This window comes from Podarcis bocagei (assembly GCF_964188305.1).
Source record: "Podarcis bocagei genome assembly, chromosome: 2".
Lineage (NCBI taxonomy): Eukaryota > Metazoa > Chordata > Lepidosauria > Squamata > Lacertidae > Podarcis > Podarcis bocagei.
In genome coordinates this window covers 65,289,128-65,310,873 of record NC_138126.1, presented here as the reverse complement: position 1 = coordinate 65,310,873, position 21,746 = coordinate 65,289,128, and the positions used below count along the sequence as shown (strand labels likewise).

The 21,746-nt window shown below is 42.0% G+C and overlaps 1 protein-coding gene across 2 annotated transcripts in view; it reads left to right on the top strand.

Annotated features, from left to right (window-relative positions):
• Positions 1-21,450, top strand: part of LOC308582124 (uncharacterized protein) — a 155,310-nt gene extending 133,860 nt beyond the window's left edge. The window contains exon 3 of one of the 2 annotated variants that reach the window (XR_014005497.1): positions 5,952-6,425. Coding sequence is in view for 1 of the 2 variants with exons in the window: in XM_081185002.1 (XP_081041128.1) it covers positions 21,351-21,359 (9 nt within the window). In the remaining variant the exon portion in view is untranslated. Of the gene's footprint in view, positions 1-5,951; positions 6,426-21,350 lie in introns of those variants that run through there. The other variant, XM_081185002.1, reaches the window with a different exon arrangement.
• The last annotated feature ends 296 nt before the right edge of the window (positions 21,451-21,746 follow it).

Below are 21,746 nucleotides of genomic sequence, written 5' to 3'. Positions count from 1 at the left end.
TTTCAGGATATCCATTTCACAAAAATAACTATTAAAAGAGAAAAGGAAAAAAGTAAGCAAATGGTAGAAAACCTCTTCTTAGTGTTCCCAGTTGTGACCTACAAAAGTCCCATCTCTAATCTCTTGCAGAAGAAACTCATAGCTTTTTGTGATGTTTAGGGATTTACAGAGTTGGAGGCAGTGAAAGCATTTATTGCTCTAATGGCAGTACAAAAATTGTCTGTACTTTGAGAAGTTGTATGGCAAAATTGCTCCAAACAACTAATGCCCTGTCCCTCTGCACAATGAGCAATTAAAATGAAGTAAGCTGTAAAACTTGGGCAATGCATTTTAAAAGAACTGTTTCATTTCCAAAATTGTTAAACTAACATGTATGAAATATATATTGGGTTGTATCCAGCAGCATCACTCAGCTGATGGTAAGGCTTTTGTTGGCAGAATGGGGAGGGAAGCAACCCTCAGCACCCTCATGCCCCTAAATCTGCTCTTTTGGGGGATCCTCTTTTTGGGAATTGTCCAAATTTAGAGAGGTACAAAAGGAAGGGGAAATTGACGAAAATTGCTTCTCTCCCTAGTCTTATCATGTGCTGCGCAACACTGGTGGACGTTCAACCCTTTTCTCCTTCAACAGTTGCTTTAATAAATAGCCAGGAGCCAAGTCTCATTACAACTAAGGATTAGGGATGGGAAAATCATTTTCCATTTACGTACATCATGTTCTCATGTTTTCAGTCTAAAATTCTGTCCTCCACATTTCCACATCAGTTTGAAATATTTCTTTTAAAAGTCCTTGTGAAAATACACCAGCATTTTAGTACATCTAGCACTAATATACAGGTACACAGGATGGTATGCAGTTTTCCTTAAGATGCACATTTTTGCAAAGCAATTTCTCCTAATAGAATTTATTTTTTTGTTACGTCGGTGTCACTAACACCTGGATTTTTATGCACACTTTCCCCCAGTTACATGTACTTCTGTACACATTACTTGGCTGAAGAACTGCATTCACATTCCTTGAAGTGTGAATTTCAAAGTATGGAGGTGCTCCATTTCTCAGAATGGCTTAGACTAGGTAGATTCATCTTTAAATGTGGACTGAATCAGATTTCTCCCTCATTCCTACTGAGGATGCAATCCACAAAAGGCCTCTTGGAGGGGGTTTTAAGACCTCTTTTTGGATATTCTGTTAGGTGGAATAACCTAAAATCCAGCATGTAAAATGTGGAATTCCCCCTTTCAAGAGGGATGGAGCCACCATTTACCTGCTAGTCCTCAAGGGAAAGCAGAAGATCCATTTATCTTGACAATCCCTTACCTTTTTTTTACTCCACAGGCTGTATGCGCTATGGGGCAGTGCTGTGTGTGGCCCAAGGGCTTTATACTGCCCACAACTGAGGTGCAGTAAATTGGCCCATTTCTTAGAACAGAGTTAACATTCTGTAGCTTTTTTCAGCATGTGTGCATGTTACATATAACACTTTAAAGATAACAGGATCTTGGCAATAAAAGGGAGCTTCCTTAATGGTTTTTATGATGAGTATTCATTATCTGTTCAAGCTTAAGAAGGCAGGTGCAAGATGGCATTTCTAATTCTGTTAAGTAACAAAATCAATGCTTCATGGGCTCTGTTGGTGCCTATGGCTGCAATCCTACACCCACTTATCTAGGAGTAAGCTCCACTGCACTCAGTGTTACTTATTTCTAAGTAGACACATATAGGATTGCACTGTCCATTACTAGGTGTGTGGTGTTTTTTTTTTAAAGAGACAGGCTATGTAGAGTCTTTAGCTATAGAATAATCGAGGCCTCTTTTGAAATACAGCTTGCTTAATAAGGTTCTGTTTTATTTATTTCATTTTTATTTTCTGAAATCACAATGCTATTTCCACCCCATCACTTAAACACATGCCATGATTTGCTGCTTTCTCTTGGTCAAGGGCTGATTCTGTAGCTCTGGAAAGTTCCCAAACATATTAAGCTTCTTTATTGAAAGCAAATGGAGAAAGTGCGGGGGGGGGGAGAAGGAGGGAGCATCTCTTGCTGAGCAGAAGCTGCATAATTGGATTAAAATCTCTCTGTGTGTACAGTATGGGGATCTGAGGACCCCTGCTGCCCTTTTGATTCCTATGGAGATGGCAGGCAGAATGCAAGAGCATCGCTGATGGAAACGGGAGCCAGAGGTATGCAGCACAATGTGATTTGCCATCCAAAGCCTGAGGATTTACCCAGTCGCGGCTTCCCCGGAGGAATAGCAAGCGCCTTTCAGCAGCTGTGGAAGGGTGACCAGCAGTGCTCATTAGAAGCTGGTCTCTTCTGGTACTGAATGCAAATTAAGGAGCCATGTTTGTGGTTCATTAGCAGTCAAGTGGTTTGTCCAAAATACACCTTGTAGTTTTAGGGGTGCGGGGGAGAGAAGATCCACGGCCTAAGATTCCTTATGCATTTCAAATCACTTGCCCCAGCTAGCCTTTGATCTCCCTGTAATTTAAAATAAATGTGGGCTTCAAGTCCCTTTAAAGTTGTAAATCTTTTACTGTGTGAAGGATTTGTGACAAGCTAAAATGTTTGTATTTGTGTTTGTTTTAATTTAAATTGCCCAAAATCTAGAAATGAAACAAATGTGTGAGTCATCTAACTTGCAAAAATTAACACATTAATTATAATATAATATAATATAATATAATATAATATAATATAATATATATTCAACAATAAACTTGACCTATCAGTATTTATCATTATAGCTGCAAACTGTTCACCAATAAGACTTTTAAGGTTTAGGGTCCCCCCCCTTAAAGGTCCAGAAGAAATTTAATGGGGTTTCATATGACCTTTTAAGTTCATAGAAATCTAGTGCAAAGTTTGCTCAGGATAGACAAGGGACTTATTAATGAGTTAATCAGGATCTTTTGGATAGCAGAGGAACTCTCATCAGCCCCAGTCAGACTGTGGTGCAACTCTATAATTTCCCTTTTGAGATAAGGCAACCAGAACTGTCCACAGTGTTCCAAATATGGCCACATCATAGTTTTGTATAATGGCATTATGATATCAGGAGTTTTGTTTCCAATTCCTTTCCTAACAATCCCTAGCATGGAATTTGCTCTTTCCACTGCTCTTGCACACTAGTTTGACATCTTCATCAAGCTGTTCACTACGAACCCAGGATGCCACTCCTGGTCAGTCATTGCCAGTTTATTCCCCATGAGCATATATGTGAAATTATTATTCTTTTTTTGCCACAACATGCATCACTACATTGGCCATTTTACTACCCATTCACTCAATTTGGAAAGGTTCTTTTGGATCCCTTTTTATTTGAATGACCCTGAAGAATTTACTATCATCAGCCACCTAGCTCTAGATAATTTATCAATAGGTTAAAAAGCACAGGTCCCAAGACCAATCCTTGGCAAACTCGACTTTCTGCTTCTCTCCATTCAATGGACTGTCCATTTATCCCTACTCTTTGCGTCCTGTTACTTAACCAGTTTCTGATCCACAAGAGGACCTCTAAACTTACCTCTTTGGTGAGATACTTTGTTGAAACTTTTTCAAAATCAAAGTACAGAATGTCACTCAGATCACCTCTATCTATATGCTTTCTAACACTCTCAAATAGCTCTAATAGTTCTATGGGAAAGGATGTGCCCTTGCAGAAGCCATGTTGGTTTTGCTTCAGTAATGCTTTTTCTTTATGGTTGGCTATTTTATCTTTAACAATACTTCCCACCAGTTTTCTAGGGGCAGGCATTAAACTAACCAGTCTGTAATTTCCAGGATCCCACTCCCACTCCCAGATACTGGGGGTGGGGAGGGAAGTGCCATGCTTTCTTAGAAGAACAGCAATTTCACATCTGAGTTCTTTGACCTGGAGATTTGTCAATTTTTATTTTGTCTATTGGGCATAGTACGTCAGGAGCAACCCCACAGAATTCAAGACTTCAAAATTCAGGTGAGAATTTCAAAAACTGGGCACAATCCACCAAGTGCTGCCATCGAAGCATTATTTAAATGGCCTCATGTTACACGGAAACGTTGCATTGGCGGATTTGGCCAACTTGCTTCAAATTGTCACTGTAGCGATAGAAAACAGGCTGTGGTGGGTCCTAGTGGAGGGTACTGAATAGAAACAAGCTGTCAGAGGGATGGTTGGCTACTTGCACAGGATACTTTTATTTTAATATGAATTAAGCATCTGGAGTCAAGCCAGAAGCAGACTGTGTCACCTTTTTGACACTGCAAGCCACTTGTGAATGGCTTTGTGTCATTGTTGCTGTTTCTCAGCTTCCCTGTTTCTCCCCCCAACCCCAATCACCAAACACACACACACACACACACACACACACACACACACACGTTCCTTGGTAATATATACTGTATGTGCTAAATAGGATTAGCACTTCCATAGTCTGCGCAGGCTTCTTCTCTCCCCTCCCCCTCACGCCCGCCAGCACACACTTCACCTGCCTCCCATCCTCAACCCCCAGCTCCTTCAGTGGCCTGACACAAGCCTTATGTAGAGTTTAGCTTTCTCACTGTAGGGCAGCTGGTAATGGGAGCTTGGCTGAAAAGAAGCCTTTCAGGCTCATTGCTTTGGAAGAATAGACGGGTGTCTGCTCTGCAGCTTTCCTTTTTTGATAGGAAGGGATAATCCCTTCCATAAGTCAGGGTTGTGTCAAAGCTGCAGAGAGAAAGAGAGATCAGGGGGCTCTCCCAGGATATAGAAATAGACCAGCCTTCCAGCCTAGGACAATCTGGGTTTTTGACAGCTATACCACTTTGGGGTTGGCATTTATTACTACCCAACTCATTTTAATTCTTCCTGTTGAGGCTTGTTTCCCCACTCTCCCTTCCCCTAAGGCACACTAAAAATATCTTCTTGAAAAGTGTTTCTAGTTAAAAAAAGAAAAGAAAATGAAAATGAAATTTTGAATCCTAATCTATCTTTTTGGACAGAGTCAGCCTCCCTATATGTCTTATTTGTTCTCAGAACATCCGGAGGAGCAATCGATTCTCGTTTGGTTTTATTACTTATTTATAGCAAAATGTTGAAGCTCTTACTAGCTAATTTAAGAATCCCCCCCCCCCAATGAAATAGCCCTATGAATGTCATCCTGTGAGAGATAGAAAACAAAGATAAAGACTTTGGTAGCTGCTGGTTAGGTAGATAAATAGCCTTGTGATGTATGGCGTGTGGTATTTTCATCCAATGCATGGAACGGTGGGTTTGACCATTTAAAACAGCATTCAAAGGGTTTCATTCTCCCACTGCTTGCTACCCATCTCCATTCTCCAAGGGCAAGAAAATTGAAACAGATCAGCAGCGGCAAAAGTAGGTTGACAGTGGAGACAGCTCTCTTGGTATGGGAGAATGCCTCTGGATGTTTCCTCCTGCCTTCAACTGCTTATAAACTGAAGATACTTCAGAGAATTGATGACACCTGTGTCTTCCTCCACCATGTTCTGCCACTGCAATGGGTATCAGATTGCCTTATGCAAGTAAGGCTTTTGTAACTTTAGCAAAGCCTGGCTTGTTAGTTTCATACCACTGATGGACAATTAACAAAACTGCATGCAAGAAAGGGCAACATACATAAGTGTGCTGTGGATTTCTTGTTTCATGTGCTGTTAATTTTATCCTGTTAAATTTTTAGTAGCTCCTGGGTTACCTATTTAATACCGACTCTCATAAACCTAATAGGCTATTGCCTTCCACATAAAATGGTTAATGCTGAAATGCATTAATGAGTATAAAAGAAATCCCAGGTCTTCCTTCATATATTGCTCTTGGAGCATTGTGTCAGCAAGAGTTTGGTTTAGAACTCTTGGGTAGCTGGTAGTGCATGTCAGGCTTGTAGTATAAAGGACTTTGTCAGGGCTGTCAATCTAAGACGGGCACAAGCTTTAAAGTTAGAAATGTTGAGCAGTGGCCTTTGTCATTTCAGGAGTCCCTGCATCCATCCCTGCTGAGGATGGCTCCCTGCTAAGCTACACTGGAGACTGAATTAACCATTTACATACTGGAAGTCACTTCTTCAGAAGCTGAATGAAACTGATATAATGAATGAAACTTGTGTTCTGGAAATCCATCTCCCGCCTGTCCCCTGTATGGTGTGTGTGCCTTCAATAAGCATTTAACAGGCAGAACTTACAGACTTTTCCTTAGCATGGGGAAGACATTACCTGGTCAATTTGTGATGTGTTTGCTGGCTGAAATAAGAGTTTGGGATCTAAAGACTAGGGCTTGGGACTTAGAAGAATAGGCTTGGTTGAAGTCCATTGTCTTAGGGTTCCAGTCTTATGCATACATAGTAAGAAAGTCCCACTGAAAGCAGTGAGACTTGATTGCCAGTAAACATACAGAGAGCCAGGCTGCTATGTTATGTTCCAGTCAAATTACCTTCTGTTAAAAATAAAAACCAACATTACAATGGACAGGGCTTTCGCTATTAATTATTAGAATATTAACATATACAAACATGTTTTTCAGCAGCTATTTCATTTATGTATGCAACTGGGGTGTATGAAAGAAACTTCTCCCAAATGCAGAAGTGGGGCACCAAGATGGGGTCAATTCAAACATGTATCATTTAGAAACCCTATACATGAAACAGAACAGTAGATCTCTGTGGTGCCCCTTTTCTGCCTTTTGCATTGTAGTTTATTAAATTTATATTATGTGCTTTCTTTCAAAAGAAAAAAGCAGAAAAAAGATTATTGAAGTCTGGGACATTGCACATATGCAATATAAAAGCTCATGCTTTTGGAGGCATATATGTTTTTTTGCTGTTCCATCACATGACCAGTCTTTCTAGGTAGCAGGTGTGTAATCTGACCCATACTCATTTGCCCCTGACTGAGCTTGGTTATCAGTCCAGATTCTAATCCAATATGTACTCCGTATTTGATCACAGTGTCTGCATTGTTAATAATCTGTTAAACTCTGCTTTCACAGGAAACAAAATAAATAACATCACATGAGGTTATAGATCACAAGGAGGTTAAGATTTTTCCATTAAACCTTGGGAATGCAAGGGTATTAATTCTTCACTTAAATCTAAGCATCTATAATTTGTTTAGAATATTGTATTATTTGATAGGTCTTGTTTTATTTGCAGACAAATGGGGAAGGACAATCATCATTACTTGGTCATATATTTTAAAGGCCCTTCTGGTCATTACGCTTTGGTCAAGTTAGTCTACTCCTAAGTGATCTATGGAAAATGAATAGTGATGCCTGCTTCCTTCAAAAAAACACCAACATCTCTGAGTTATTATTCTACAACTATATGAAATTCATATGTATCCAATATTTAATCTGCCAGTTTCTCAAAAACTAATTGGTATGTAGGAGCATAATGCAAACCAGCCAACATTCTGTTTTGTACTTGGAAATATGGAATAAGCAAGGCCTATGTTTGAGAAAGGGTGGGAGTGGGAAAATCTTGGATCCTCTCAGCCAAGGGGGTTGGCATGCCAAGATGATCACTGTCAGCAATGCTCCTGGAAGATTTCTTGCCCCATTGTTGTGGGATGTGATTAAATTACACCATTTTCATTTTTTCCATCCTTCACTCTCACCACTTAAAATGGTTTGTCCCATGCAATCAAGCGTGATCTTCAAGTTTCAGTTTGACTTTTTTAAAAAACAAAAACTCTTAAATCAATAAAAGTATTTTGTGGGATGGGGATAAAGGGAAGAAATTAAATGGGGATCTATAGTAATTCACTTAAATTTTTCTGTAGAATCCAGCAGGGTTTTACTGCAAATAGGCCACAATGAAATTCATACCATATCTCTGAATTGGGTGCACCCCCCATTTTTTTCCTCTTCATGTATATGTGGAAAGTACCATGATGTTAGCTCCGTCTGTCCATAGATGAGTTTGGAAAGCTGCATCGGAAAAGTGCTGTAGAGAAACAGGGTGAATGGGAGGGCAAGGCCATCTCTGCAAAACACTACAAGAAAACCAAATAAAACTGACCACAGAGTTTGTACTTTCAGCTGAAAATGGGTCGGCATAGGATCCAGTGGGACCTTGGCTAGCACAGCTTCACCCTGTGTAATGGTTCTAGGGGTTGCTCGTGCGTAAGCTTGTCCCAACACCTGGCTGGGTTGCCTGAGTGAACCTTTTCTGTCCGGGCAGCCACTCACTGCCTCAATCGCTGGCAGAATCCGTCAGTGGGCATTTCTTAAACTTCATCCAGCAGAGAAGCTCTTTGACGCCCAGTCTCCTCTTACTCTCCCTGCGCGAAAGCCCTCTGCGCAAGGAGGGCGTAGGCAGCGGAGGACCCTTCCTCTCCCCGCTGGTCCCCGGCAGGGAGTCATGGGACCGCCTCGCCGACTCCCCCATCTGCCTCCCTTCTCCACTGGAGCTACACTGATTCTCTTCCCCAGAAGATGGGCTGCCTCTACCACTCCCGGGACGCTCTCTGGGATCCCTTTGGAGCTCGCTCTCTCCCTCGGACACTGATGGCAGTTCCCTGACACCCTGCCACAAAGCACTCTGTTTTGGTACCAGCTACTACCAGACACAGGACAAGGGACAAGGGACGCGGGTGGCACTGTGAGTTAAACCACAGAGCCTAGGACTTGCCAATCAGAAAGTCTGTGGTTTGAATCCCCGCGATGCGGTGAGCTCCCGTTGCTTGGTCCCTGCTCCTGCCAACCTAGCAGTTCGAAAGCACCTCAAAGTGCAAGTAGATAAATAGGTACCGCTCCGGCGGGAAGGTAAACGGCGATTCCGTGCACTGCTCTGGTTCGCCAGAAGCGGCTTAGTCATGCCGGCCACATGACCCGGAAGCTGTACGCCAGCTCCCTTAGCCAATAAAGCGAGCTGAGCACCGCAACCCCAGAGTCGGTCACAAATGGACCTAATGGTCAGGGGGCCCTTTACCTTTACTACCAGACAAGATGACTGCTGGTGCTAGCTTCCTACCTCCTCAGGCAGATGTGCCTCCATCACAGAGAACCGCGGAGAGGGACCCACCGTTCGTCCTAACACACATACACCTCCAGCCATCAACTTTGTGGTGGGGTTTGGATTACTTCCAGAGTTGCACTCTTTATTTAGACTTTAAAAAATTCAAATATAAATTAATTCCTGCTATTGCTTCCACTAACATTAGTTTGACCAAACTGTGGGAGGAAGTGGAAGACAGGAGTGCCTGGCATGCTCTGGTCCATGGGGTCATGAAGAGTCGGACATGACTAAACAACAACAACAACAAATTGCTTCCATGTTGTTGCCTTCCTCTAGTGTTACCCCAGTCCAGTTTTTCTTGGTTTTTTATCCCACCCTTCTATCACAAAGCTCAGGGCAGGTAGGTTAGCATCATAGCTGTCAACTTTTCCCTTTTCTTGCAAGGAATCCTATTCAGAATAAGGGAATTTCCCTTTAAAAAGGGGAAAGGCTGACAGCTATGGTTAGCATACCTTCCAGCATTTCCCTGATGAAAATAGGGACATCTTAGTCCATATCAACAACAGTACTTTTATCATTTATCCCCACCCTGGTAGCTCTGCTCTGCTCTCTGCCAAACCTAAGCTTACAAGGCAGCAATGGGAAGGATTTTTCTTTATTTCAACTAATGGCTGGGTGGCCAGCAAAGCAAGACCAGTTCATGTTAAAATCAACAGTCAAAAATACAGTAGCATAATAATGATTCCTAACAAAAAGTTTATCCCTACAAAATAAAATAAAACAATTAACCATTCAACGAGCATGCTAATTCAACTAGTAAGCATAAAGCCAACCATAAAGTCAAGTAAAAAATATCCAGTAACTTCACATCCACAAGTAGCCTCAGCGTTGGCATTAGTACCTAGCAACACCCACTACCCTCCAGTCTTTTATGTCTCAACCCCAAAGGGTTCATGAGTTCTTCTGGAATCAACTTTATTATGAATAAATAAAAAAAATCCTTCCAGTAGCACCTTAAAGACCAACTAAGTTAGTTCTTGGTATGAGCTTTCGTGTGCATGCACACTTCTTCAGATACGCACACGAAAGCTCATACCAAGAACTAACTTACTGGAAGGATTTTTTTTATTTTGACTATGGCAGACCAACACGGCTACCTATCTGTAACTTTATTATGAATGTTATTGAAGTTGGAGGAGGATGGGGAAAGGCAGTTGGGAACAGCCATCCACTGATGCTAAATGCATGACTGGCAGGAGTGTGGCCATATTGTGTATAGGTGTGGAGATAGTGCCAGCCCACATGGACCCATAGCATGCTTTTAATTACCGTATTTTTCCACGTATAACACTCCCCCATGTATAAGACTATTTTGGGGGACTCCAGATTAAGAAAATGGGGGAAGATTGCCCAGAGTTGTTGAGCTTTTTATGGGGGGGGGGGGATTGCCACAAATCACTCACCTGCCAATTTTTAACATAATTTTTAAATAAAAATACCTCGTTTTATACCTGGTAATCAGTTGCAGTGCAATTTTACAAAATTAAAATATCAGCACCAATAGCACCAGTTAATAAAAACCACCAGTAGATTTTTTAAAAAAACAGAGCAATTCGCAATATTTTAATGTGTAAGAGAGTTAGTCTGAGTGCTGCCTGCCTTGTGAGTGGCACTTCACTGCCCCCCCCTCTCTCTCACACACACAAACACACACATTGTTGGGGTAATTTTTTTAACTCTTTAATAATAATAAAGAATTTATTTCTTTTGGGTTTATTTCTTTTGTTGTGGCCATTTCCCCCCTCATGATCTGGAAGTTTTATTTTAATTTGAATAAAAGGCATGTGATAATTTCATGTCAAGAGCCTGCATTTTCCTGTGCTTGCAATCAATATTCCAATGTAGAAACGTTTGTTTTAAAGCGAAACTGTCGGTTTCTTCTGCTTGCGCATGAAAAATTGTCACCGGCGGAGTGGCTGCCTGCTTAGAAGCGGTGAGCTTGAGGTAATTAGCTTGCAGAGTGCGGCTAGTGATCCACTGCAGGCAGCTGGTCCATGGGACTGAATGTCAGACCCTGTTTATCATCTACACTGCTAGGCCCAATTTGGCACCAGTGGTGGCGGCTACTCAGGGGAAAAGACTAGGCCTGAGCCAGCATGGATGATTAATTATCTTTCACATAAGCAGTGGCCCTCTGAGGTCAGAAATGAGGCCTCGGGGCAGTGAATATATGTAGTTTCCTTTATTGTGCCTGAGTTTTGTGGTTGCTTAAAGGAAATCAGTATTATTAGTCTCCTGCAGTTTGGCTAACCCTTGTGCTTAAGAAAAGACTAGAAAAATTGAATTTTATGGGGGGGGGGAAATTCGGGGACAATGTGTTTGTGTGTGTCAAATGTAAAATCAACTTATCCATATCTAGCTAGCTAGCTAGCTAGCTACTGAGAGAAGTTTAGAATTTGAAGGCTATTTTCAGCTGACTAGGCCTAAGTTCAGAAAGCACTATTATGTGCTTGCAACAGTTCCCTCCTCTCCTGCCCTGCTTTGACACATACGTATCCTTCTCTCAAGCACTGCCGAGTACTCCATTACAAGTGGCTTTATAGATTCAGAGCACCACTATTATCCTCTTCAAAACGTGGCGCATGTGGAGGGAAGGGAAAGTACCAGAAAGCACTCCGATTCAGGGAAACTGCCATTAATTCTAGGTCTCATCTGCATCCTGGAAACTTAACGCCCTCAATGTCAGGCTTCTTGACAGAGGATAGATGAGGCTGCACTTTTGCCTTCTGAAAATGCAATACTTTAATACCCTCGTTGTGACCCTACACAACATTCAGCCTATCTAGGCTTAGCTGCATGTGGAAATGCATGCACGAGCAGGTGCTGCAAAAGCAGCTGTTGAGAGCTTCCATTGAACACACGGAGAGAAAGGCCAGTGTGCGATCTCACCCTTCTCTCTCCCCACATTGATTCCCAGTTACATCACATGAATAGAACTTCCGGCTTATAGCCAATGCAACACTAAGTAAGCATCCTATCAGTGCAAGGATTCCCTCTTGTGCAACAGGTCTCCGCCCCACTTCTCCCCTCATGCACACTCTGCACCCAGTGGCGTAGCAAGGTCAGGTGGTACCCGGAATGGAAAATTTCTTGCCACCCCCTCCATTGAAATTTGGTTTGACTTAATTTCAAAAAAAATTCCGCAGCCAGAGAAGCCTGTGCATGCCAAAGCCACAGGGTCTCTCACAGAGATTCAGTGCCGCACAACATTTTGTCACCTCCCCCTCAGAGGTGACACCCGGGGTGGACCGCACCCACCTTGCTCCACCTCTGTCTGCACCCTCTCCAGATCTGCCTAGAACTGGGTGTCGAATCTTTGCCATACCTTTGCTTTCGCCAGCAAGTTCACTGGCTCTGAGCTTTTCAGGCTAGGAATGTGTATGCAGCTGCCTACTAGATAGATGGACCATCGATTATTTTTTTTACAATCTTACACTACTTTCCAATATGAAATATCATGGGATTTCAAAAAATTGGGAAGTTTCACTTTTTGTCCTGGAAGCCTTTGGTCTCTTGAAACCCAGGGATGGGAACCTCTGTCCCCTGCTGCTGCTGGACTCCAAATCCCAGCCAGCATGGCCAATGATCAGGGATGATCTGGGAGTTGTAGTCCAGCACCATGCTAGAGGGACATAGGTTAGTTGCAATTGCTCATCAGTTGTAGTCACTAATGCATTTCAGGCATAAGCCCTGGCTCTGAAAACCAGCCCTGAAGCTCAACTTCTAAAGTGCCGGGTGCACTTTAGAAAGTAACTTTGCAGTACTTCAGAATGATCCTTTATTTCTTAGCAAATGGTCCTTTACGTACTACTACAACAACAGTATTCATTGATTTCAGCAGGGCTAATATCAGCCAATTGCTTGATGAGGTGCTAGTTTCCACTCAAAGTTTACTTCTCTCCCTCTCTTTTCTTTTTTTTCCAAAAAAGGCTTGTTTTTCTGTCATTCTGTATCAAAGCAAGAAAATACTCACAAGTCAAGTCGCTGCAAAGAAAAACAAAGGAGCCACTCCATGAATAGGGCACGTGCATCTGAAAGGAAATGCAGGACTGCTGGTGTGGCTTTACAGAATCATTTCCACTCAATAATAGTAAAAGAGAGAGAGAACCTTTCACAGGAAGATCTGTGACCTTGGCTCTCCAGAACTGGTTAACCTGTTGTGTATATTTCACAGATGAATTCTGCCCCACGATTTCTACTTTGCTCTACCCTGTGACAGAGAGACACGCGCAGCATCTGCTGTTCATATTCCTTCCCAGGCTCCAAAAGCCAATCTCGTGGTGCCAAGGGAAGCAGTAAAGAAGAAAAGAAAAGAAATTATGCAAAAGAGCTGAGAACAGATTTACTTTCCCAGCTGCTCTTCTCCCACCCTAATCAAGGGCCTGCCTGAGAAAAGCCTGTCTAGATTTCATTTTTGTCTATTGGATATTTTCTGAGCATACCCCACAGATCTTTGGAATTTTCCACATTTGGGAAGCCTGCAGCAGCTCATAATGAATCACTCTTTAAGAGTCAATCTCTAAATCATCTCAGAGGCAGTTCCAGGACTCACCACTTGCTCCCCTGCTCTCCCTGTGTCCTGGGCTGATGTAGTTTGCGATCAGCAAGAGAGAGGCTGAGCTGCACTGCTTCTCAACATAAAGGGGGCTGGCTGGTGATGTTAACAGCAACGTATTTTCCTTGACTCCCTTTAAAATTAATATATTCTTTTCTTTCTTTTTTTGTCTCCATAACAGCAAGAGTTTAGCACCATTTCGTCTTGTCATTGGGGAATACCCATCAGGTGTGACTGATCGCGGAATTTTGTTGGGGGGGATTTGTACAGGCTGCAATATTGAATGCATTTACTCGTGATTAATTCACCGGATTACTTGAGAATAAGGGGGCAGCCAGAGCAACATTCATGTGTTGCATTTAAGTAAACAGAACTTTTTTTAAAAAAAAAGTTTGCATGCCAGCCTCCAGCCATAATTCCAGGGTGGTTCTCACTTTCCCTTGACATACCTCCAGAATAGAGAACAAACCACATCAGCTCTGGAGCTGTCTTAGCTTATTATTTTCCCATTGGAATAAATGAGCAGGAAGCTATTATTTTAAATAATAATAAAGAGGACCCCATAAAATAGGAGAAAAAATGGGAAAAACCACAAGTTCCACCTTCCAGCATGAGCATGATAGGGTATAGGAAAAGGATGTTCACCCACTGTTGGTTCTTCCACCATGCTTTTTGTTGATCTGTAATTATCTAAAACCTTGTGTGACAAAAAGAGATGTGCAGTAAAGAGATCATGGGATATGTGTCATGGTAGCAAGTTGTGCAGAAAATTGTCCACAAGTACGCTATAGCCATGGGCTGGCACAAAGTAAGGCATGTTTTGCCCATTGAAATCAATGATTACCGGTATAATGAATTGAAAAAAATTTGTTTAAAATAACTTTTGTAAAAACAAACCCAGAAGCCTTTTGTTAGGAATTGTAGGTACCAACATTCCAAAGGAACAGAAAAGACTTTTCATGTATGAGGAGACCAGTCTTATAGCACTCAGTCAACCCAAGTGGAGGTGACGATCTTCTTGTCATTGCCCCAGTCCATTCCTTGAAACTACAGTCTGCAAAGAGGAAAGGAGACACTCTAAGCAGAACATGAAGAGAGAACTGTCTTCTACTAAGCTCATTCACAGGGCCGTCTTAAGCATATGCAGTGCCGGGGTGCAAAGATCCACCTGGCGCCCCTAGGTTGCCCAGAGTTGTTGACCTTTTTTTGGGGGGGGGACCCCAAAGTTTTGGCTTTTTAAAAAGGAAATAGTTGTTTACCTTTAGAACCTTTAGAACAGTTGTGGGACACAGGGACACAGGGTTCTTAACCTGAGGTAATATTTCTGGGTTAGAAGAGTCTGTAACCTGAAGCGTATGTAACCTGAAGCATATGTAACCCGAGGTACCACTGTATCCCCATTTCAGTTCCTATTTTGTAGTTTAACTCTTGAAGCCAGAGGAACACAAGAAGCTGCCTTATACCAGGCTAGACTGCTTGTACTAAGGGGATCTACTCTGACTGGCGATGGCTTCCCAGGGCCTAAGGCAGAGACCAGTCACATCAGCAGCTACACTAGGGTCCTTCTGCGTGCAAGGGGATGGAACCTGGCCCTTCCCTTGTGCTGGGCTGCAATTTTGTGAAATGATGTGGCCTTATTTTTAACCAATTCTGTTTGCATGCATTTGATAAAACATCAGGAATGCTGAATGGGCACTTGAAAAAGTAAATAAAGTACTTCTTTTATTTTGTTTATTAAATTATCATGCAGCCCATGATATAAAGTTATTTGGGTGGCTTACAATAAAAAAACTAAGAAAACAATTTGAAAAAATAAAGACACAAAAACATAAAATCCAGAGCCACATAAATGCAACTGAAACACAGCTGGGCGCACACACACACACACACCAAAGTTAAAACACAGATTTTAGTGACATGTTAGTTTTTTTTACAAAGCTCTAGCAATAGTTGTGCTATTATTTATCCATGTTCCATTTGCATGTGTGGAAAGCAAGAGAGGCTCAGTGTCATTTTGAATTGGTCATCTCAGATTTTAGACAAGTGGGATATGGTGGCATACTCAGGAGTGGAAAGTGTCAGGAGCAGTGAGTGGTATGGGAATTCGACAGGACCCAGTTTGTTTTGTGAGTTCAATGTGCGCATTCTGAGCTGGTTTTAAATTGTAGCTTTCCAGTCAATCTTTAAAAAACAACAGGGCACAATAAAATGAAACGTTCTTGTGGTCTGTGCAGTTTTTATTCTATTTTTAATCAGTGGAATCTTTTCAGTCATTGCTACCCAGTTAATCTTAAAGCTAGAATATGTATATCATTCTCTTTAGCAACAAAAGGAAATGGGAAAGGTTAAAGGTTAAAGTTCCCAGCACAATATTTCATAGGGTTATTTATTGAAGTCTGAGTCCTTGACGAAGTGGATGCAGTTATTATACCTACCTGGTTTTGCTGTTTTCATTCAGTAGCATTGGTTCTATTTCCAAATAGTTGGGCAGTCTTCCCCAACCTTGTGCCCCCCAGAAGTTTTGAACTAGAACTCCCATCAGCCCCAGCCAGCAAAGGCAGTGGCCTGGAATGTTGGGAGTTGTGGCCCAAAACATGTGAAAGGCATCAGCTTTGGGAAGCTTATACTAGGACAGTAGCACTCTGTGTCCCCATGCTCTGCCCAACATTTTTTTAATGACAACATCAGTAGTCATGTCATTCCATGGGAGGGAGTCATTTTGCACAGCTTGTCTCCACAACATGCAGGTTCTGTGCTGCACCTGTAACAATACTGTCACAATTTTCTAGCAAACCAAAACTTCCAAAATAATTAATGGAGTCTGAAAGGAGAAATTTCTTTCTTTCTGGATTTCCCATTTTCCACAGAAATCAAAAATGAGCAATGAGCAACAAACTCTGGCAGTGGCAGCTGTGTGTCAATTAATCTGGCAAACTAGTTTGCATACTATTGTCATAGCTAATGAAGTTTAGATTGAAGAACGTCTGCTGGTTAAAGGACACACATACATACACATAATGAAATTACGGAAACTATTCCCTAGAGATGCATTATTTCATGGAGAGAAGCCTTTAGCTTTATTGTGATGTCACCTTTAGTCACATCACTGCAGTGCTGAGTCAGTGCTTTAGCGAAGTCATCATTTTTCAATTGGTGGTGGTCATGTGTCCCACCTGTTCAGCAGCTAGTACGAGCATTATAGTAAGGGTAGTTTGTATCTGGTATAGGGAACATGCCCCAAGTGACTAACTGTGGATTTTGACCCCATGCCAGGGTCCTATCCAAGTCCATTAGAGCTGCCTTCTAATATCTGAAGGGTTGTCACATGGAAGATGCAGCTTCCATGTGAATGTTTTCTGCTTCTCCAGAGGTTAGGACCCAAAACATTGAATTCAAATTGCAGGAAAGGAAATTGAATATTAGGAAGAACATGCTGATGGTAAAACTGTTCAACAGTGGAATGGACTGTCTCGAAAAATGGTGGACTTCCCTTCAATGGAGGTTTTTAAGCAGAGGTTGGATGGCCATCTGTTAGAGATTGCAGGGGGTTGGGCAAGATGAGTCTTGGGGTCCTTTCAACTCTATCTATTGGGGTCCTTTCCCTGGAGAGCCAGGGTGGTGTAGAGGTTAAGAGTGGTTGACTTGTAATCTGGTGAACTGGGTTCACGTCTCTGCTCCTCCACATGCAGCTGCTGGGTGACCTTGGGCTAGTCACACTTCTCTGAAGTCTCTCAGCCCCACTCACCTCACAGAGTGTTTGTTGTGGGGGAGGAAGGGAAAGGAGAATGTTAGCCGCTTTGAGACTCCTTCGGGTAGTGATAAAGCGGGGTATCAAATCCAAACTCCTCCTCCTCCTCCTATGATTCTATGAAAAACCACCACAGCATTTTGCTGGTAGAGCATAACAATCTGAAGCTGTCCGTAAATGTCCTTCCATTTGACTGAATGCCACCCAGGACACATGCTGATAGCAGAGGAGTCTGCTTCATTGTGTACATTTTTTATTAAGCTAACAGCTGATGAATTTTAGCAGACAGTGTTTAGGGAAAGCCGCAATTACAGCTGCGATGCTGACACAAAGTTCACCTACTTTTGAAAACAAGCTTGGAAGGGTTTGGAAGCTAATGAGCTGCAGCTCAAGGGGTGAACTTGCCTTCCCTTCTTTAGGTGGATTTCATCTGAGAGCATCTCATGGCCTTCTGCTTTTCCTCTTTGCTCTCCAATGACTCACCGTGTTGACATTTGCCTTCACCTCTCCAGGACTCATTCCTATTAGCTCCAGTTGGAAAGCTGTCAACAGTTTCCATCTGTTTTCTCAACATTAAAAGTACAGATTTCTCCTTCCCCTCCCCTTCAAACAAATTTTTCCCTTGGAACAAATGATTATAGATGAGAAAAACTTTCATTCCATTCAATGTAAATCTGCACATTTATGCTATACATGCACTATGGGGAATGTAAGGTAAGGAAAGGCAATGCTTTGCAGCACTTTGCCTCCATTAGCCTCACAACAATCCCTTTCAGAAATGTCACTATACATATTCCTATTTTGGGGGTGGTAAGAAAAAAAAACCTGAGATTGACTTTCCTAAGGCTATACACTGAGAGAGATATGGCAATTTTGCTTCAAAGATATCACTTTACTGTAGGAAAATTGCATGTACACCACCATAACATGTAATAAACACATACCTATCTTTTCCACTGTGTAAATACTATGAAGTAAATGCATTGCACTTCAATGAATGCAGGCTGTGGACGCACTATTTTTCTTCACCAGAGCATTCTCTTTGTAGGGCAATCACTGTGTGTTAAGTGGTCTCCCATTCCTTGGTTAAACTGATTTATAAAACCCATGTTATGTTTCTCAACTCTGGCTCGAACCCTCCCTCAGTTCACTGGGATCCCACTGGTTCTCAGAAAGTACTTGTTTGCAGTTTTATTTTATGTCTTTGAAATCATGTATCCTAGGAAAAGTATGGCTCTGTCATCTTGGCACTGTGCTACTAAGTTATTTTTGAATCATACTCTCCTTAGCAGATTTGCACACACACACACACACATATATATATATATACACACATCACCAGTGCAAGAATTGACAGAAAGCAAGCAAGGGCAGAACACAATTGTGTTTTGTCCTAGTTCACATATCTTGATAACAGCTTGCTTGTTAGTTAGGATCTCCTTCCCTCAACCTCTGTCAAAATGATGGAAGGTGACAAGGATAGATATATTTTTAAACAAAAGTCCATTTTGATTTTCAGGTGCCAAGCTGAACCTACTGCTCAGTCAGTGACTACTACTACTGTATTTTGACCTTCAGATTGAGTGGATTTGATAGGAGCATTACAGAGAGGAGCATAAATATAGAACATTCATGATGTCATGTCATTTTAAAGAGTTGCTCATCTGACCCTAAATTCCACCCGCTGTGCTGCTTTAGTTTGAGATCAGACAGTAAAATCCAATGATTTCTCTTTCATCTTCCAACCCCTCCTAAACACGAAAAGACATTTGAAAACAGACTCATCAAAAAACCAAAACCAATGCTCTCGCACATGTTCCCAGTTTGAAATGTGCCATGTGTGGAAAACTCCGTAATGATCAGATAAAATTTGTTTGTGTATGACTTGTATGTGTCATAAATCTGATGAAAGCCTGTCAGAACAAACTCTGTCTTACCGAAGATATAGACATGACCCACTGGACAAGATTTCTGTTCTGCTTGTGAGATACTGGCTCTTCCGATTTGTTCACAGATATGCAGGAAAGTTTGCTCCGAATCCACTCCCCCTCCATTTCTGACCTCTTAAACATAGGGACTCATTTGTACTGATTTGTAACTGCTGGCACCAATATGCGACACCTTGAGTGGGTGTGTGAATGGTGGAGATGACAGTCGTGTAAGCAATGAACATCCACACTGTATTTAGGGTGAAGCAGATATTGGTAACAATCACCAGGATCATATATAATGCAGTAAAGCTGTCTACCTGAAATACAAACAAAAGCCCTTTCCCGAGGCACTGTAGGATAATCACTCACAGTGACAGCATCCTCAGCCAAACACAGGCAGCTGCAGAGACTTCATCCGGAATACATGGGGCTTTGCTTGTCTGCATTTGCATCTCAGGATGTGTGTCACTTTTTCCCTTTATCCTAAAACTTTGTACAGAATGTGTAGCATCCTCATTGTCGTCGGATAATTTTGAAATTACACAGAGCAAGCCAACCTCAGAGCATGTTGTTTTGAGGCAACATTTTGACTGATGGCATCTTTCCAGCTCAATAGCTTCTCACCGTGTATTTGACAGAAAGGGGAACTTAAGCTTTTGCTGGAGAGAGCTGGGAAGCATTGCAGGGCAAGTTACATCTTCATCATCTTCACTCCAACTAAGAGAGTGTTTGAGTGCTGAGGACTGGCAGGAGTGGATCTAAAACTGGCCACTGATAAGCAAAAGAGACACATCACCATACTGGGAGGAACCCCCAAGTCTGCAAAAGGTGTTTTTTGTTTGTTTGTTTGTTTGTTTGTTTGTTTGTTTGTTTGTTTTTAAAGATCCTCAAGGCTGGTGGGGAACCTCAGACTCAGAGGCAAAATGAATGGAGCCCTCAAGACTACCGCCAGGTCATTGCTTATCAGTCATACCTCCTCTCTCCAGGCCTTCCCTCTCAGCCCTGCTTTGTATTATCATCATCATCAACAACAACTTCATGAATTTATTTACACCCTGCCTTTTTTCCTGATGGGACTCAACGTGGCTTACAGATAAAAACAAGAATTGCTAAAAACACACACAAAAACAATAATTAAAAAACAATTAAACACGGATAGAATTAGAATGATATATGTATATAAAATATGTTTAAAAGATACAAATAATTACCATGAAAAAACAGCAATGGCACTAGCTGTTTCATTAAAAGCAGCCAGCTCCCCAAAGCTTGTTGGAACAAGAAGGTCTTCACCTGCTGGCAGAAGGACAACCAGGAGGGAGCCAGTCTTTCTTCTCCATGGAGGGAGTTCTAGAGTCTGGGTGTAGCCACCAAGAAGGCCCTCTCCTGCTTCCTCCCCCCAAAGGTCCTCCCCCAAAGAGCTCAGAACTTCATACAAGTGTGTAGGAGGGAATATGATCTTGGGCCTAAGCTGTGTAGGGCTTTATATTACCTTCCTTGAGAATTTTCTGCCTGGCTCAAATAATTTGTCCTTGAACTCTGATGATACCTCTTGCTCATCTGGATGAAGGCTGGAGAAGAATGTGATTCATACTCCAATTTTTGCAATGCAGTTCTCCAGCCAAGTAATATGGGCAAAACTTTGTACAATAGGATACATTTGCATTAAAATGTTGGTTGTCATAAGAACATTTGAGAACTTTTAAAAAATGACAAACATATGTGAAAATGTGGAGAACTGAACTTAAGATGAAGAAACGGAGAGAAACCATAATTCACAGAATTATCCATCCCTAGTTCAAAACAATACATTTGTACTTTGCCTCCTAGATGTACCATTCCCAAGAGACGATAATGGCTTCTGCATATCAGGGGAAACAGCCTAGGTAAATGTGTGTGTGTGTGTGTGTGTGTGTGTGTGTGTGTGTGTGTGTGTGTAGGTTGGTAGGTTGATAGAGAAATAGAAGGAGAGGTCAGATTAGGGAGACATTGCAGCAAGAGAGCAGAGTTCTGGTGCAAAACTTTGGTATGATGGGTGGCTGAGCCTGACAGGAAGCAAGCGGCAGACCTAGGACCTAATAATGGGAGGACACAAACACAGCCTAATTCCATTTTGTCTCTTCCAGGATCCTTGAGGAAAGTCGGTGTCCCTAAAAGGACCTTTGGATGAGGGTATTGGAGGTGAAAGCATTTTCTCCGCTTAAAATTTACCTCTCATATGACTTTTTCATCTGTAAAAGGGAGAGCAGACCTCCTTCTCAGAAGCTTTAAAGTTCCTGGCATGTGGACGTTGGGGTTGTGGGGTGAGTGCCAACCTCAGTTACTGCCTCAGCTGTCTGGTGTCAGCAGGGGGGGGACTTAGAGTATCAGATGGTTTAGGGATGATAACCCCTGTCCCAAAGCTACATTATCCATTTTGGGTGTATGTACAGAGAGGTACAAAGACTTGAGCTCCATTTGTGACTTGCATTTTTACTCAAAGTCTCAAACAATGTTTTCCCTGCCAAGTGCCTTCAGTGTTG